This window comes from Octopus sinensis, unplaced genomic scaffold (assembly GCF_006345805.1).
Source record: "Octopus sinensis unplaced genomic scaffold, ASM634580v1 Contig18722, whole genome shotgun sequence".
NCBI lineage: Eukaryota > Metazoa > Mollusca > Cephalopoda > Octopoda > Octopodidae > Octopus > Octopus sinensis.
The window spans coordinates 17,501-37,069 of NW_021835987.1; the positions used below are offsets into that span (position 1 = coordinate 17,501).

Consider the following 19,569-nt stretch of genomic DNA (forward strand, 5'->3'; position numbering starts at 1 on the left):
TACCGACGTTGCAGTGTTAATACCTGGTGATTGCGTGATGTGATGTTGGTGTTTCTGTAGGTGGAGATATGAAAGCTGAACGTTGAATGTCGCTGGACCGAAGTCTTCCATTAAAGAAAATCATTGAAATCAATCACCATGGATGATGAAAAGTAAACATATTTCTGAATCAGCGCACTCATTATTTCAACCATAACACAGACTGCTTTCATGACTGTGTGTGTGCGTGCTCGAATGTGTGAGTGTATGCGTGTGCGTGCGCGCGCGCTTATGTGTATCCCCTAATCAGGGCGAACGAATTTTTCAATATTTCCATAGCAAGATATTAATATATTTCGTGACTGACCGCAGATTTGCTTTCAGGGTGCCGAGAGAAACATGAGAAGTGCTCGAGAGCCTCGGATCCAAAATGGACCAAACAGGAAAAACTCCAACGAGTTTACATCGGAGCTTCTTGAGGTTCATTCATCCTTGCTTATGAAAGACTGAATGCTTTCTGAATCGAGTGTTGTGTCTGCTTGGAGCTGTGGAACTGTGGTGATTCCTGCTGGAGTCTCGAAGGTGACCCTGGAAAGTCCTCATCAGCCCATAGAAACGGTTCAGCTAACTGAATGTCGCTAATGTTAGTTAGTTAGTTAATTTGGCTCAAAAGTAAATAGCAAGGCCATGTAGGGGGACATGGAGTTAAGTACAGGGTGGTGTTCATGTAAAGAGTTCAGGCCACTTGAGGTCCAGGGAGGCTTTGAACAAAGCGGTCGTCGGCATCTTTACCGTCTCGTCTGGCAGCTTGTTCCACGGATCCGCAACCCGGACGGAGAAAGTTCCTCTCCTTCGATTGAGATGAAATCGTCGCAGGTAGAGCTTTTCGGAATGACCCCGCAGCCGACGCTCTTGAGCAGGAGTGAAGAACAGCTCTTTCGAGAGGTTACACTTTCCGCTTATGATGTTGTGGGCGAGAATGAAATCACCACGGCGGCGGCGTTTTTCAAGAGAATAAAGGTCGAGCGTCCTCAGCCTTTCTTCGTAGGACAAATTTTTGAGACCATGAACCATGCGGGTAGCCAGCTTCTGGACTCTTTCGAGATGCTGTATGTCTTTGAGGAGATAAGGAGAAGAGGCTTGAATCCCATACTCCAATATGGGTCTCACCAGCGTGACATAGAGTGGTAGGAATATGGCTGCTGTGAGCATTCCGAATGACCGTCGAATCAAGAACAGAATTCCGCGTGCTCTGTTGGCAGCATGGACGCACTGGGCCGAAGACGAAAAGGAGGAATCCACCAAGATACCCAGGTCCTTTACCTGATCGGTCCTCTCCAGCAGCAGACGACCCGGCTCGAAATCAAGTTGAGTTGCAGGAGTAGAGCCGACTGGCAGATGACAGCACTTTGACACGTTCAGACACAGGTCCCAATCGTTAGACCACTTCCAAATTTGGTGGAGGCATCGACGAAGATCCTCTATATGACCGCGAGGAGCGACCAGTTTGATATCGTCGGCAAATAGAAGGGTGTGTTGTGTGAGGTCGTCGGGCAAGTCATTTATGAAGACTAAGAACAACAAGGGCCCAAGCACTGAACCTTGAGGCACGCCACTGCTCGCACTGGAGACGTCGGACCGCGAACCATTAACTTAGACTTGGAAGAAGCGATCTGAGATGAAGGCACCAACCCATCGTACAATATCCGGATGGAAACTATATGCTTGAAGCTTGACAAGTAATAGGCGGTGGTTTACCGAGTCAAAAGCTTTGGCAAAGTCCAATAAAACGATGTCAACAGCATCACTATCATCGAGGATTGCTGGGAATTCGTTTCAACATCCGAGGTCACAAAAACGAGAGGAGACCATCTAGTAGCTGTCACAACAGTCCAAACCTCAAGTGACAGTGGATTTGGACGTCGATTTACGAGTCTAATCATGACAGAGCCAGATACCCTCGAACGTTGATCCTTCTGGTAGTTTACTGTCAGTTCGATGCCAAGTATCTTTTCATCTGCAAGCGTGCCTTCAGCAATCTGACACATGATAAGACGATTTCTCTCCAGTTTGGGGGGCCTTGTATACTTGCGTGATCTCCAGATGTCGGATTATCTCCTAGGTGTAGGTCATGGAACAATTTTTTTTTAATATGTGGGCCCCTTCTTTTTCCTTCTTCGTAGTCACTTGTACTACGCTAGCCTCAATAGATAATTGCTGCCACATATATAATTAATGCTCCATTAATATATAACTACTGGCATATATAAACTTAATACTATATTTTTATGTTAGTTTTCAATCTATTTATCTCTCAATAAATGCAATCATGTATTGAACGTATGACAACACTGATTCTCCTGATTGTTGAACTTAATCGAAAGTTATCGATCTAAACAATGAATTATTTTCTGTCGCCCAACCATGAATTTCTTAACCTGAAAGCCAGTCATGTTAACGAGAATCAACATAAGATTTAATTCAACCAACCGCATCTGTCGATTTTCTGAACTGAACATTTACTCCAACATTTTCAGTTCTCATTATTGGTTTCATACTTTACTCGCGTACCGACATACTATTAAATACAGTTCACTATTAAAAATTGTACAACGTATATTCTAGCTTTTAAGCGATGAGTTTCTTAAAACTGAGCAACATGTCTACAAAATCCATATCCGCTCGTGGCTTCATTTTAATCTTGTCATTTTCCAAATGATTTTCTGTTATATTTAATGTTTTCCATTACTCACAAGAGTTGTGTTTCCTAGGCCAACGAAAAGACAACAAAATTCAGTATAGAAACAAATCTATATTACAACAGATACATATATGCATACATTCGTACAAATATACTCATACATACAAGTATATATATATGTATATACATATATATATATATATATATATATATATATATATATATATATATACATACATATATATGCATAGATATATATATACATATATATATATATATATATATATATATATATATATATATATATATATATATATATATATATATATATATATATATATATATATATACACCCACACACAGATATATCATATATATGTATATATATATCAGGGAAAACTGATGAAGGGCACTATTTGTTTTCTGTTTTTTCGCTGTTCGAAAACAGTTCGTTTTCCATGTCTTCGTGTGTCATTGTTTTTAACGAGTTTTTTATGTCCTGTACCCATATATGCATGTATATATACATATATATGTGGGTATGTACATGTATGTATATATATGGATATATTTATAAATTATTTATATTTTATACATATATATATGTATATGTGTGTATATATATATATACGTATATATATATACACATATGTGTATGTTTGTGCGTATATATAAGTATGTGCGTATGTTTGTATATGTGTATACACACACACATACACATATCCAAAATGTCCAGCCAGAACTTGACAATTGCATAAATAAAACTAAACACAAAATTCCCTTTCAAAATAAAAGTATCTTTAAAAAATACAAAATTATCAACTAAATTATGTTTCGATATGACAATTTCCTCACATTGGCCACCCTCGACACGCACCACGGTTTGAAGACGGCTCCGGAACATGGTGCATGCGTTCATCTCTGTGTACCTAGGAAAATCTCAGTTAGAATCAGAGGAATTAAGAGGCCATGAGTGGGGGCTGATGATGTTGTAGAAATTTTCTGACAACCACTTCTGAGACTTTCCAAAGACATGGCTAAGATCCGAATCCTGCTAACACACACATAGACTTCCAACAGCAACGCTCTCAAGCTAATATTTCACTAGTCCCCAAAAGCTCTAAATAGCCGTTTGAAATGTGCATAAGGCTTTCTTCATCAGTTTTAGTACGAAATCCAGCGTGCCGTCGTTGTCAGAACGCCTGCTGTGTAACCTCCTGGTGGTCATAGGTTCCTCGTTTCTCTTGTAACTACTTATCACGTGTCTCAGAGACTCTACAGTGTTCAAAGCGCATTGAACCTGATACACACACATACACACCTACGTACATACACACTCACATACATACATACATACATACATGCATAGATACATACATACATACATGCATACATACATGCATACATACATACATACATACATACATACATACATACATACATACATACATACATACATATCATGCATTGTGCTCCCAAGCTGTCACTCTGTCTCCAGTATACGAGATTACTGCTCATTTAGATACACGAGAAAGGACGCAGGTCTTTGAGAAATCTCCTGGACGGACGAGAGGAAAGTAAGAGCAAAATGTGAAATGAAAAACAAATCAACAGTTGTATACATTTTGTGAAGCAGAAAGATCTCATATTCTTTATAGATGTGAAACTTCCACAGGTCGACTAAATTCTTGATCTGAAATTTTTATCAAATATAAACATAAGGACAAATTTCCACCTTTGAGCTGGTGAACAGCATCCTCTCCGGATTAAGCATTCAGTCTCATAGATTTTGATCTCCTCCCCGTTGTATCACTCTACGCCAACCGTGCTCTCATTCGAACACCGTCCACATTAATACTTCTTTGAACGGCAAAAGATCTTCTTTCGTTTATTTCTTTTACTTTTCTTTTCTTTCCAATTCCACCTTACTCTTTCTCTCATTCCACTATATGCATTTATTTGCCTTTCACTCTTTACCGTGGTGTTTTCCAAACGTGACCAGCCACGTTGAAAATTTAATATATAAGCTTGCTCGTTTATTGTAGTTTCATAGTACGAGAGTAATTATAGCTGGTAATTGAATATTGTGTTTGTTAAATGATATTAACCTTTCACTGGATGCAAGATACAGTTTGTTGATCTCACCAATTACAGAAGATTAAATTATTTGTGTGTGAACGTGTCCACATACACACACACACACATAAGCCCTCATATATATATATATATACATATATATATATATATATATACATATATATATATATATATATATATATATATATATATATATATATATATATATATATATATATATATATACACATTCATATATGTGTCTATATATGTATATATACCTCTACGTATATATATTTATATTTATAGATACGGGTATATATATATAGCAGTTTCGTTCTTATACATTACTGGTTGTTTAATTTGGTCAATCTCTACTTCAGTTAGAAATTGTTTTCAGAATGTTTCCTCTGGTGTTGGCAAGTTTGTTACTGTCTATGTAGGGTCTTACTTCAAGGTGTTTCCATCTCCAGTTTCAGTACGTTTGTACAGTATTAGATTTATTTGTGGGGAAATATATGGCATGGGACTTCTTTATTTTTTTCCCTAGACCATTTTTCATTTGGTTTTTTGATGACGATCATGGATGGCCATCTGTTGGAATATTCCGATTGCGGGGTACTTCCAGCGCCTGTGGGTCGGGAAGATTTGAACCAGTAGCTTAAAACCGTATCGGGACAGCTGCTATAAAGAGGAAACTACAACACATAGGAATTCAGGATTTCATCTCCTTCGAAGTATTTCTCTTCTGAAGCAACACAATTTATGAAGCATCGTTTCAGTCGTCAGGAACATCCCTGGAACTCATTTCTGAGGATAGCGAGCATCTACCTCGTCGCATTCTCTAGGATTTTCTCGACATCTTCAAATCTTTTGGGCCTTCCACTACGAAGACCTTGGTTCTATGGTCATAGCAACAGGTACAAGATTTTCACCTATAATGACGTTTTTCAAAAAGTCTTCGACTTCCAAGTCACAATCAAAAAGAGATTCTGCACCGCTGACAGCCTTTCTTCTTCTTGGGACAACCACACTCAAGACACTTTACTTCTAAACACTGCTATCAACAACGGAAGTGAATGGAAACTTTATAACCACCGTGAATGATCGCCATATTTCATTCTGTAACTGCCACATCTGAAGTGTGCAGTGTTACATAATAGATCGGACTCTTACCTAACATTCCATTGAACCCTTACTGACAAAACGATGGGTTAGATCGGCTGTAATGTATGTATACAACTGTGCATATTATATATATAATACATATATTATATGTATGGATATATGAATATAAATATATATATATACACATACATATATGCATATATATACATACATACATTCATACATACATATATGCATATATATACATACATGCATACATATATGCATATATATACACACATACATATATATATATATATATATATATATATATATATATATATATACATATATATATACATATATCTATAAACATATATTTACATATATATATACATATATATATATATATATATATATATATATACATATATATGTTAATATATATATATATAAATATAAATATATATATATATATATATATATATATATATATATATATATATATATATATATATATATATATATATAAAATAATAGTTATCGCCATACTAATATGGCATTCTTATAAAAATAAGAATAAAGCTGTCCGCTTATTAGCTCCATGAGGCCATCGCCTTAAGTTAGCTATTTGATACACAAACTGTATCCATATATGGATACAGTTTGTGTATCAAATAGCTAACTTAAGGCGATGGCCTCATGGAGCTAATAATCGGACAGCTTTATTCTTATTTTTATAAGAATGCCATATTAGTATGGCGATAACTATTATTTTCCGGGAACGCTGCCGTTGTTCTCTTTTAGAGAGACTTAGTAATTTTAATATTTCTATTATATATATATATATATATATATAATATATATATATATATATATATATATATATATTGATCATTTCATGTATTAAGGCAACTATTTGCTTCATATTTTAAAAAAATCGCAACACCTTACAAATTTTCAAGCCGAATACATGTTATCTGCTTCCATTTAAGTTTAAAACACAAAATGGAGACGAACGCTGTTCCTTCATTTGATCCCCTTGAAAAATTGTTGAGGTATTAAGCTATTTTCTTCACGTGAAACTATAAACAGACTTAATACAAATATACAATATTTATTCACAAATGCGATGTTGAAAACTCACTCTAATTGTTTGACATTTACGACAATATGTATATACACACATAAACACGCTCGTACACACACACGCACACACACACACACACACACACACACACACAAATATATATATATATGTGGTCAAATAGGAAATGGAACAATAACAACAACAGCTGGAAAGAGAGAAAGAGAATCAAAAACTTCAAAGACCGATGTTGGATATATTATTTATATGGATTCTTTATTAACCGGTAATACTTGACGTGTGTGCATCACTAGTGGTGGTCAGCTAGATTGGGTGAATGTGAACAACAACAACAATTGTGTCAATGGATTTCATGTGCTGGGCTATTTCTACGGCTTCAGGCTGATGAATATGGCCATGGAGTCTGCTATTGCATAACCTGCAAGTAACACAACAACATCAATAAACAAAGGAAATGAAATATATCGTGGAAAATACTCATACGCGGTCGCTCGTGTTAATAGAAATGGCAGCCAAATCTCCACAAAGTGTAATGGGAAGCATACAGGTAGGTCACGGTCAGAACTCTTTTGATCATAAATCTGTTGAATCAAGGCTGATTGGCTGTGAACTATAATTACAAAAATAACTTCTGCAATCACTACTCACATTAAGAGAGTGAGAGAGAGAGAGAGAGAGAGAGAGAGAGAAGGGAGAGAGCGACAGAGAGACATACACAAACTCACAAAATGAAAACATCACTTACCGTCGTTCCAGATGACACTCGAGCTTGCATCAGCATATTGAATTGCAGGATAACGATCCAGTTTCTCATATTCACAGTCTCTTTCAGTTTGAATTAATTGTAGCCAGCCTCTAACCACCGCACAGTCAGCCATCATCGATATATAGAAGTTATGTTTACCGCTACAGAGTTGGAAAAATACTTGTTTTGGTTTCAGAATGAGAAAATATAAGCATTTAATAAATATAGCATTATGTTCCATGCACACATTTGAATCTGTCTGTATTTAATTAAAATAGCCATTTGTGTATCATATTTAAAGTATAAACACACTGTCAATAAACTAGTTACTTTAGTAGTATAATCTCTGAGATAACATCTCCTATGGATTTGCTTTGTTTCGAACAATAAATATTGGTGACACGAAAATTCGTTCCAGCAGCGGACAATGAGAGAAAAAGACGCTATCACAGGACAAATATTGCAGAAACTGGTCTCTCGGGAGTGTGTCTACGTTAGGTATGATATGTAGACGTCTATACCAGTATGTTAGAATCTGCATTGACAGCTCCAACAGCCGTCTGTAGAATCGTTTGTTCAGACTGAGGGTAAATTCAGGAGATCAAGAAAATATGGTGAATAAGAATATAGATTTAAAAACAGATTTGTATTAGTAGCATAAGAAAAGTGCGTTTAGCTCAATACGACAATACGTCTCTACATAGGGAAACAGAAAAAATATATTTAGAACATACCCATATCCTCCTGAAAGTCTGAAAATATCTGGCTTGGCTGAAGATAGGTCAATCCATGGAGAACTTTTCAAGTTCTCATAAATGAACCAGTTAGATAATTTTGAATTTTGTCCATCAAAAATCATAGTCACCACAGCAGTTTGGTTTTTATAAATCACTAGTTTCACCTGAAAAATAAGAGTAAACATATAACAGAGACAAATACACACTTACACACACACATAAATAGATCAAATTTACATTAATCGAGGTAATTTGACAGCTATTTCATTAGATGCGAGCCTAAAGTCTACTCCAGAAGGAATTAATACTAATGTTATTTTATATATATATATATACATATGTATGTATGTATAAAATGCGCCCTTTTAAAGCCTAGCCAGGCTTATGGACCCGGTTTCCCGGTTTCAATGGCGTATGGACGCCAGTCCATCGCAGCGTTACACATTTTTGCCAGCTGAGTGAACTGGAGCAAATTTTGCTCAAGAATACAACGCCTCGCCCGGTCCAGGAATCGAAACCACAATCTCATGATCATGATGCTGACACACTAACCACTAAGCCATGCGCCTCCACACACACACACACACACAAACAAACAAACACACATATATGTTCATGGTAGCTAAAAAGCCTCTGTGAGTTTTCAATTGTTGATAATTCTTTTATCTTTTGATATTGCAAACTTGTGTGCTTCTTGGGTTGTGTGTTGTAATAAAGGGTAGCTTATTGTACGTATCTGGAGCGTTTTCCGTTTTTTGTAGTTCTTCGATATTTATTGCTTTGGCACATTCTATTCTGTTGCCTGTTAGCATTAATGGATATTGACTTTTAAGTATTACTTATTTTAGTTCTTGGTGTCTTTTAGAGAGAGTTTCAGGGTTTGAAACAATTGTGCAGATTCTTCTTGCAAGATTAAAGGGGATTTTATTCTTGGTGTGTTTGGAATGGCACGAGGAGAATAGTAAGTACTCTTTAGTGTCTATTCATTTGCAATGAATATCTGTTTCAATGATTTTTTAATCTCTGTTGATGTTTAGTATATCCAGGAATGGTAGTTGGGTTTTACTGTATTCCATGGTAAACTGAATATTGTTGTTTATGCTGTTGATTAGAATTTTGTTTTAGTTGGATTATTTTCTTGTCAAATTAGTCTTGAATTGTCATTCTGAAATAAAAAAACAGCTAATTATTACAGTGGAAAAATTATCATAATTCTTATAATGAAGACCGCTCATAAACACCTTTGCACCTGAACATTAGTCAATATCTATTAATTTTCTATGAGAAAGATGACCTTCAAAGTCATTCCAGGATTGTCCTGCTTGGAATCTGATGCTGACGATAGCAAAAGTGCTTGGAATGCGTACATCGGTCCATGGGAGCACTTTGAAATGTTTGTAGGTGTGTTAACAACTGTTGCCCAAGGCAAGAATTTTCTCCACGGTAAATCGCAGTGAAAACCGCCGTTTTTACGGTTAAAATATGTCTGAAATATATGTGAAGTGATCCAAAAGATAGTTTATCTTTATTATTATTATTAATATGATAACGTGTGCGTGATGGAATCTCATTTTGTTTGTATGAGTTTGTGTGTGTGTGTGTGTGTATGTGTGTGCTGACATACCTCATCAATTGGAAGATTGTCCCAGAAATCAAAAAGGGGATGTCGGAAAAAGTTCGGACAGAAGGAACTATTGCATTTGTCTACATTCCAGGTTGAAGGGTCTCCATAATTCCAATACGAATACATGACTTTTGAACCAGCTCCCATAGATAGGGCATATACTTTAATCCATCGGCTATCTGAAATAATAACAATAACAACAACAACAACAACAACAACAACAACAACAACAACAACAACAACAACAATAATAATGATAATAATAATAATAATAATAATAATAATAATAATAATAATAATAATAATAATAATAATAATGCCCTGATGCAGTACCAGGCAGTGGCTCTCATGGCTTCTGATCTTAACTGATTGGAAGTGTTATCATGTACATTGTTTTGTCTTGGTATAAAAGATGGGCTACAGCAAATATTCTGCTCAATACCACAGATTTGCTTGTCAGTTGTTTGACCTTAACCAGTTGAGCATGTCCCTTAGTGGCTGACGATATGTGCATCTCTGATCACGAGCAGAAGTAGTGGGGGAGCATCATAGCCATGTGTTGAGAAGGATTCTTTGGGGGTTTGAATAATTCACCTCTGGAAACATGGGTGTTTCGTTCAACGTCCTTAAACAACCCTTATTCAGGGACCTTTTGAGCGGGATGGGTTACTCGATCTGAAGAAAATTCTAACTGGGCTCCACCTGCAAGGTCATGTGCTGTTTATCTTGATATGAGATCACCATGTCGCGCACATATGGTTGTGATGCATGTGCCTGGTGTACCCTTATCAGACGGGTAGTCATGATGGGTATACTGGGCTTCGTATATTTTACCCCAGTGTCACTTTGATGGCATGCTCTGCTCGCTCACTCAATAATAATAATAATAATAATAATTATAATCTTCCAGAAATTCTGCTTGTTTCTCTGTTCCTAAGCCCATTCGTAACTCTTTCACATGATTAGCTAAAAGTTGAAGAAGGGGAAGGTTGGGAAGAGGGAGAGTGGTGGTGAGTGAAACGTGTTACTTTTTTAACACGTTTTTAGCCGGTCTCTAACGCTTTCATGTATTGAGTTGAAGGTAAAGGCGAACAGTGAAGAAAAGCTATTCTGTGTCATGCCTTTATGGCAAAATTTTTGAAATAAAGTAGCTTACTTACGAACCATATGGTTCCGGGTTCAGTGCCACTGCGTGACACCTCGGGGCGACCAAAGACTTGTGAGTGGATTTGTTAGACGGAAACTGAAAGAAGCCCGTCGTATATATGTATATTTATAAATGTATGTGTGCGTGTATATGTTTGTGTGTCTGTGTTTGTCCCCACCAGCATCGCTTGACCACAGACATGACCACAGTCAAATAACTGACACAAGTAAAAGAGAGTAAAAAAACGAGATTATAATAAAGAAGCTTCACTTACTTTTAAAGAAGGAAATCTCGTTGTTGTCATTCGTGCTGACGACTGTCATTATATTTTTCGGTGAGTAATTCTTACAAACATGGCTGACTTTGTTGTAAGTAAAGAATTCCGATTGGCTCCTGAGAGACAGAGCGGTACAGTCGAGTAGATTTCGTGTTGTGAAGAATTGTTCTGTTGGAGGTGTCCCAATGTAAGCATAGGAATAACCAGGTCCCAAACGTTTGTAGTAAGCGTCATCACATTTCTGACCTGAGGTGACAGCCAGGATTGTTGTAAGAGCTAACAGCAGCACTTCCATTGCAGCAGGACGGGTAAAAGGAAACAGAGACATTCTTGGCTCTATGATTGCCAGATGGAAAAAGAAGGGAGAAAGAAATGGCATGGAAAAGAGGAAGAATGAGGGGGGGAGTGATATAAGGAGATTCAGCAAGGAGACAAGATGAATTTTAATTAATAAAGAGGGAATGGGGTATGAAGAAAGGGTCGCACAGCATGAAAGAGTAACAGAAAAATATCCTGCAAAAGAAGAGAGAGATACAATGAGAAGATGGAGAGTGTTTGTGTGTGAGTGGAAGAATGTTTGGAAGAGAAAACGAAAAAGAAGAAATTATAATTTAGAAACATAGGTCTTGGGAAGTCTTTTAAATTGCATTCAGTACGGGCCCCTAATTGGAGATTCCCAGGGTTTTAAAGAGTTTAGAATCATCTCTCAACCAGTGTTGTTCCAAGGTCTTATCTGACCCGGAGACGAAGTATTCGTCAAGGTCCCAGCTTTAGGTTAATTAGTAATTCAGTATATAAGATTGGGCTCATTAGCCTGGGGGTGTTGGATGGGGGGCAACCCATTTAGGAGAAAGAAAACTCTAATTCCCAACCTCCGAAACCTTGCAACAATACTAAACCAAGGGAAGGTGTTTGGGTCTAAACACTGAGGGAAAATCGGGCATGAAACACCCTGAGGCAGTTCGATGCTGTCTATCAGCTCACTCTCGCAACTCCTACGACGAGGCCGATAGGGAATTGCAACGCTTCTTGCTGTTCCTTTAGGTCCATCAATGATGCAAAGAGCAGGGACATATTGCATGGCAACAATCTCCATACCAATGTGCCCAGGGTTGGGTCAAATCGAACTCTCTGTTCCATAGGTATAATTCCGAACGTTACAGCGGAATGGAAGAACATAAAAACTCAAACACCATAGGTACAACCAACAAGTGTGACTAATGTGGAAGGTACTGGCATTTGCGCATAGGACTATTCAAACACAGACAACACTTTCCCAGTTGGGTGGAAATCTAGGGCTTTCATTCACGGTCATCAATGAACGACAGAGACGGCACAATATAAGCGCAGGCACAGCAGTAAGATTAAGAAGGTCGTTTGGTAATCACGCTTCAGTGAAAATGAGCGGCTACTTGGGAATTTGGTAGACGGAAAGTGTATGGAAGTACGTCAACATCCGTTAAAAGGAGGGCTGGGTATGCCGTGGTTGATGATGCGCAGACACGCGCTGAGACTGCGACATCTCCGGCTCTACGTAGACGACGGTGAACAGGTGTGGCCGCCGTTTGTGAGGCACGCATTCCCGCAGCTCGTCCCCATGACCGAACTGCAGTCGTGGATCAAAAAGAGGTCCAGGAAGGGCGAATGGCACCGCGAGTGTCGTGTTGCTCTCAAGCAACTCTGCCGTCTCGGGTCGACCTTGAGTGACTTCAACACAACCAAAGCATTCTATAGGGGATTAGTGGAGGGGAGGTACGACGACGATCTTGGGGCAAACCTGGGCGTCGACGAAGAATACCTGACCCGCCTGTTTGAAACGACTTTCGGGCCGGGACCTATGGACAACTTCCAGAGATCCCTGGCCTGGCTACCCGTTCGGGATAAGCTCTATAGACATGGCTCGAGAAACACGGGACCGACCTGCCCAAGATGCGGGCAGAGCGACGAAACCGTTCAGCACGCAAGCGTGCAGTGTCCAACAATATCCGACCTGTGGGCTTATGTCGAACGACTGCTGTCACGTGTGGGACGTGTCGGTTTATCAGCTGAGTCTATCGTTAATATCGTCACGGCTCCTTCCTTCAAACGGGAAGGAAGAGCTATTTTTATCATACATGCGGCTATGGCAAAATAATGTATCTGGTGGACGCGCCTGAAAGGATTAGAGACAAACAATTTCCTCTCTGGTCAATCTCTCATCAACTTCTTCAAGTATCACTTGAAGAGGAAAGTGAGAGTAGAGAGGCAAGTTTTGTCTAGTGAAAGTTTTAAAAAAAGATGGGTGAATGTAGCGAGGATGGCACGTATGAATGACGAAGCCACCTTGACTATGATCCTATGAACCATAAAAATTAATACAGAGAGTTGCTTAAAAAAAAATATATAACATGTGACTTCATTGACCGAGGTTACCATGGTCTTTTCCGTAGGCTTTTCTTTCCACGGGTAAACCTCACCTGTCCTCCGCTATACACCTTTTATTGACATTTCTGTGATAACGATCCCTATTGATCGATTTTTTTTCCTTTTCCTTTTTTATCCCCCCACCCTTTTTTGTCCTCTTTCTTTCCTTTTACGATCCCTTTTGATCGAAAACCAAACCCCCTTTTTATCCCCAAAAGAAAAGCTCTACCTTGTAATTTGTCCTGTCTGTGTGCAGCCCTGTGTGGCTAATAAAGAAACATATCTATCTATCTATCTATCTATCTATCTATCTATCTATCTATCTATCTATCTATCTATCTATCTATCTGTCTGTCTATCTATCTATCTATTTATCTATCTATCTATCTATCTATCTAGCTATTTAATCTACCTATTTATCTATCTATCTATCGATCGATCTATCTATCTATCTATCTATCTATCTATCTATCTATCTATCTATCTATCTATCTATCTATCTATCTATCTATCTATCTATCTAACTGTCTATCTATCTATCTATCTATCTATCTATCTATCTATCTATCTACTGGTCGACAGGGCGCAAACATGCGCCGTGCCAGGCCGGACCATCCATGACAACCTCCACCTGATGCGCTACATCATAGACAGGGTAGTTAACGAACCTGGCATGGGTGGGGCGCTGATCAATTTGGATCAATCGAAAGCTTTCGATAGGGTGGACCATCGATACTTGGAGGCGGTCCTCGGAGCGGCTGGCTTCGGTCCCGTCTTCCGCGGCTGGATAGCCGCTTTGTACAGAGGCATCCGTTCGGTAATTCGCGTTAATGGACATCTATCGAGACCCTTCGACATCGCACGTTCGGTCCGTCAGGGATGCCCCCTCTCGTCGCTTCTATACGTATTGACTCTCGAGCCATTATTGCGGAAGCTGGCAACCTTGAGAGGCATCCCGCGAGAACTGGGATGCGGGACGAGCGTGTCTGCATACGCGGACGACGTCACCGTCATAGTGTCTAGCCACGAGCACATCGAGCAGGTCGGCGAGACACTGAAAAACTACGAAGCGGTGACAGGAGCGAAAATCAACCGGGAAAAGTCAGTGGGCTTGCGACTAGGCACCTGGAGAAGCAAGCCCATGCCGTCCACCAGCGCCTCCGTCGTGGGACGCTGGACCGACGGCCCGGTTGAGTTGCTCGGGGTCTGGTTTGGTCCGGACCTCCAAGTGGAGAAGAACTGGAACGAGATAACGAGTAGGGTGGTCACTCTCGCCCGGCAATGGGCCGAGAGGAAACTGTCCCTAAAAGGTCGGGCGGAGGTGGCGAACACGTACATCGCGTCCGTCATCTACTACCGCCTGACCGTCGTACCTTGTCCCGACCCTACCATCACCAAACTACAACGCATTCTCTTTCGCTTCTTGTGGAAAGGATGCGTCCCGATGGTCAGGCGATCCATTTGCTGTCAACACCCGTTAAAAGGAGGGCTGGGCATGCCGTGGTTGATGATGCGCAGACACGCGCTGAGACTGCGACATCTCTGGCTCTATGTAGACGACGGTGAACAGGTGTGGTCGCCGTTTGTGCGGCACGCTTTCCCGCAGCTCGTCTCCATGACCGAACTGCAGTCGTGGATCAAAAAGAGGCTGAAGAAGGGCGAATGGCACCGCGAGTGTCGCGTTGCTCTCAAGCAACTCTGCCGTCCTGGGTCGACCTTGAGTGACTTCAACACAACCAAAGCATTCTATAGGGGTTTAGTGGAGGGGAGGTACGACGACGAGCTCGGGCGAACCTGGACGTCGACGAGGAGTACCTGACCCGCCTGTTCAGGACGACTTTCGGGCCAGGACCCATGGACAACTTCCAGAGATCCCTGGCCTGGCAGTGCTACCGAGAAGCGCTACCCGTTCGGGATAAGCTCTACAGACACGGCTCGAGAAACACGGGGCCGACCTGCCCGAGATGCGGTCAGAGCGACGAAACCATTCTGCACGCACTCGTGCAGTGTCCAACAATTTCCGACCTGTGGGCTTGTGTCGAACAACTGCTGTCACGTGTGGGACGAGTCGGTTTATCAGCTGAGTCTATCGTTAATATTGTCACGTCTCCTTCCTTCAGACGGGAAGGAAGAGCTATTTTCATCATCCTTGTGGCTATGGCGAAAGAATGTATCTGGTGGACGCGTCTGAAAGGATTGGAGACAAACACTTTCCTCTCTGGTCAATCTCTCATCAACTTCTTCAAGTACCACTTGAAAAGGAAAGTGAGAGTAGAGAGGCAAGTTTTGTCTAGCGAATGTTTTAAAAAAGATGGGTGAATGTAGCAAGAATGGCACGTATGAATGACGAAGCCACCTTGAGCATGATCCTATGAACCCAGAAATTGAAAACAGAGAGTTGCTTATTTGCAAAAAAAAAAAAGAAATATAACATGTGACTCCATTGACCGAGGTTACCGTGGTCTTTTCCGTAGGCTTTTCTTTCCACGGGTAAACCTTACCTGTCCTCCCCTTTACACTTCATATTGACATTTCTGTGATAACGATCCCTATTGATCAATTTTTTTTTTTTTTTTTCCTCTCCCCCTTTTTTTTTAATCCCCCTTTTTTTGTCCTCTTTCTCTCCTTTTACGATCCCTTTTGATCGAAACTCCCCCTTCCTTTTTTTTTTTTTTTAAACCTTCAAAAGAAAAGCTCTACCTTGTAATTTGTTCTATCTGTGTGCAGCCCTGTGTGGCTAATAAAGAAACATATCTATCTATCTAACTGTCTGTCTGTCTATCTGTCTATCTATCTGTCTATCTATCTATCTATCTATCTATCTATCTATCTATCTATCTATCTGTCTTTCTGTCTGTCTATCTATCTATATTTATCATCTCTCTCTCTCCTCTCTCTCTCTATCTATCTATCTATCTATTTATCTATTTATGTGTAAGAGAGAGTGGATTAGATAGAGAGTGTGGGGGGAGAGAGAGAGGGGAGAAGACAGAAAGAGAGTGACTAAACATTGCAACATTTAAAAGAATGCAGGATTAACGTTTGCGTTTCTGTGTTTCAACTGTTGTCACCTGTCATTGGTAGCATGGCGTAGTAAAGCCATACAACTCGAGGGAAGGGTCGCTCTTCTGATTCTAAGCTCAGAAATCAGTTGTTGTAAGCGTGAATATTAATGAAGGTTATACACTGAGGTTTGTCTGTTCTTTGCTCGAACACCCGAGGTCTCTGTCGGCGTATCTCACTCATTACTGCTATATTACCTTAGGCACATTACGTGATCAGGTGGAATTAATGTTTAGGAACATCTGCTCAAAGTTTATTATCTGACGAAACGATCCAGCTGGATTACCAGGATGCTGCGATGTGGATCTGTGTAAATCTTATTTAATCATCTAAATAGGAATAAGTGTATTTTTCAGCTTTGTTTAATCATTATTTGTACTTGGAGTGAGGAGAATACACAGTTCGCGGTGAATAAAATGTACTTAGACTAGTTTAGCGATTTCACAGGGAATTCCTTCATAATTAAACGAGTGAACTTGAAAGGGTAACGTTTTGTAGTTATGTATCGTATTTTATGGCATATACGAAGCACATTTCCCTCAAAATGTTGCCTAAACATATCACCACGGGTCCTATAAGCGAATTTGGGTCTGCATTACATGCTTTAATGCACTAAAATATGTTTTCCTAAACCTTTCGCTCATGAAAGTGGGATGCATCTAAGGTGTACGGGAGTTTTTTATACCATCAAATAGCAACAGAAAACATTAGGTAAGAGGGAGAGACAATCAATGGTTTAGAAGAGGGACTGTTGGAAGTTGAAGGCCGAAATTAATAAGAACCAGAATTTTACTTTGTTATTACATTGATGATAAAGAAGAAGGCTGTATCGTTAGATTAAGGACCATCTTCTAAGGTACGAGGGAGCCAAATTTATAGGAGAGGACCGAGTGGCAGAATCGACGATATTGTCTTTGACGAATGAGGGATGGTGTATGGTAGCCAGTTTCAAGGGGATGTGTATGTTTTTGTAATGTTTTATTTTGGTGTGTAAACACAAATACACACGCACACACATAAACACACACACAAACACCCAGACATAAAATTCATTCAATATATACATTTTAGCCACTCCCTTCTGAGGAACAGACAAATATTTCTTTTAGACAATAGATAACCACACCCCTTGTCTCTCTCTCTAAAACTTTGAACTATATACCGATCTATATTTAAAGAAAATTTCCACCGGACAGAAGATGAACTGTTTTAACTTCAAATTTTGATATATTTTAATGATATTTGAAAAGATGAGATGAGATTCATCGAAGCCGTCTTAAATTGAAATGTCATAGACTTACTTGTGTGCTATCTCCACCTCCTTTTCTTGAATATAGAAATTGGATTTGTATAGATCGCTAATACATTTTCAGCAATATATATATATATATATATATATATATGTATATATATTATGAAAGTTCCTATATATTCTCTCTCTCTCTCATTCTCTCTCTCTCTCCCTCTCTAAATATATATATATAATGCAAATTACCAACAATAAAGATGTCTTCATTATACTCAATGAATGTATGTATATATTAATTTTATTTATTAATAAACTAGGGACAATAATAATAATAATAATAATAATAATACTAATAATAATAATAATAATAATAATAATAATAATAATAATAATAATAGTAATGATAATGATAATAATATTCTCTATCACCCGCTCTCTCTCTAAATATATATATAATACAAATTACAAACAATAAAGTTGTGTTCAATATACTAATTGATTATATGTATAAATGCATTAATTTTATTTATTAATAAACTGGGGACAATTTTAATAATCATAAGAATGACAATAATGAATAAATAGGTTTTTTTACTTACTAAATGAATCTAATAACCAAAATAATAATTATTATAGTATTGGATAATATATAACTTGTATTCATATTACGACAATGTTATTTCGCTACTTCTGAAAGAATTAATAAAATTTGAATCTATATAATTCATAGTCATTTAATATATTTCGATAGCTGTAGTACGTATGTATTTTTGTATCCGTGCATATGTTACCTCGATTGGGGATGACCTGTTACTAAACAACTGCAACAGAAGCAAACTGGATGATGTAGCCATAAATACATTATGACTTAACAAAAGATGAGATGGTCACATTTGGAATACTTTAGATCATAGCTCTGTTGGGTCAGAGTTGATCTGGTGATTAAACACGGTCACAAACTCTTGTTCATTTCTCAATGTGCGCAAACAGACAGACTCACCTCCCAATCATAATACATACGCGCGCAAATAAAGCAGAATGCGATAAAAAAAAACACTTACTTTCACTGAGAGAGTGACTAAACATTGCAACATTTAAAAGAATGCAGGATTAACGTTTGCGTCTCTGTGTTTTAGCACACGCAGTCACCCTTATTTCAACTGTTGTCACCTGTCATTGGTAGCATGGCGTAGTAAAGCCATACAACTCGAAGTAAGGTGTGTGTGTGTGTGTGTGTGAGTGTGTATACAAGGTATCCAAATTCAGGGCAAACAAATTTTTCAATATTTCCAGAGAATGATATTAATATATTTCGGGAATGACCATTGCAATGCAATGGTAAATGAAACAGAT

At 38.7% G+C, this 19,569-nt stretch overlaps 1 protein-coding gene and 1 long non-coding RNA gene across 2 annotated transcripts; both read right to left on the bottom strand.

Moving 5' to 3' along the window:
* Positions 1–7,340: 7,340 nt before the first annotated feature.
* LOC118761919 lies at positions 7,341–8,302 on the bottom strand. The gene is made up of 2 exons (XR_004997735.1): positions 7,717–8,302; positions 7,341–7,389 (listed from the first exon to the last, which is right to left on the bottom strand). It is a non-coding gene; the product is annotated as an uncharacterized LOC118761919 (long non-coding RNA).
* A 63-nt stretch (positions 8,303–8,365) lies between these two features.
* On the bottom strand, positions 8,366–19,288 carry LOC118761913. Its single transcript, XM_036500118.1, has 4 exons — positions 19,278–19,288; positions 11,499–11,837; positions 10,078–10,256; positions 8,366–8,617 (listed from the first exon to the last, which is right to left on the bottom strand). Exons 2-4 carry the CDS (start codon positions 11,827–11,829, stop codon positions 8,366–8,368), a joined length of 762 nt encoding a protein of 253 aa, XP_036356011.1. The 5' UTR covers positions 11,830–11,837; positions 19,278–19,288.
* Between the last annotated feature and the right edge of the window lie 281 nt (positions 19,289–19,569).

Coding starts and splice junctions, on each gene's coding strand:
- LOC118761913 (XM_036500118.1), bottom strand. CDS start 11,829: ATGTCTCTGTTTCCTTTTACCCGTCCTGCTGCAATGGAAGTGCTGCTG. Junction 10,257..11,498: donor CGAGATTTCCTTCTTTAAAA/GTAAGTGAAGCT, acceptor TTATTATTTCAG/ATAGCCGATGGATTAAAGTA. Junction 8,618..10,077: donor ACAATCTTCCAATTGATGAG/GTATGTCAGCAC, acceptor CTTATTTTTCAG/GTGAAACTAGTGATTTATAA.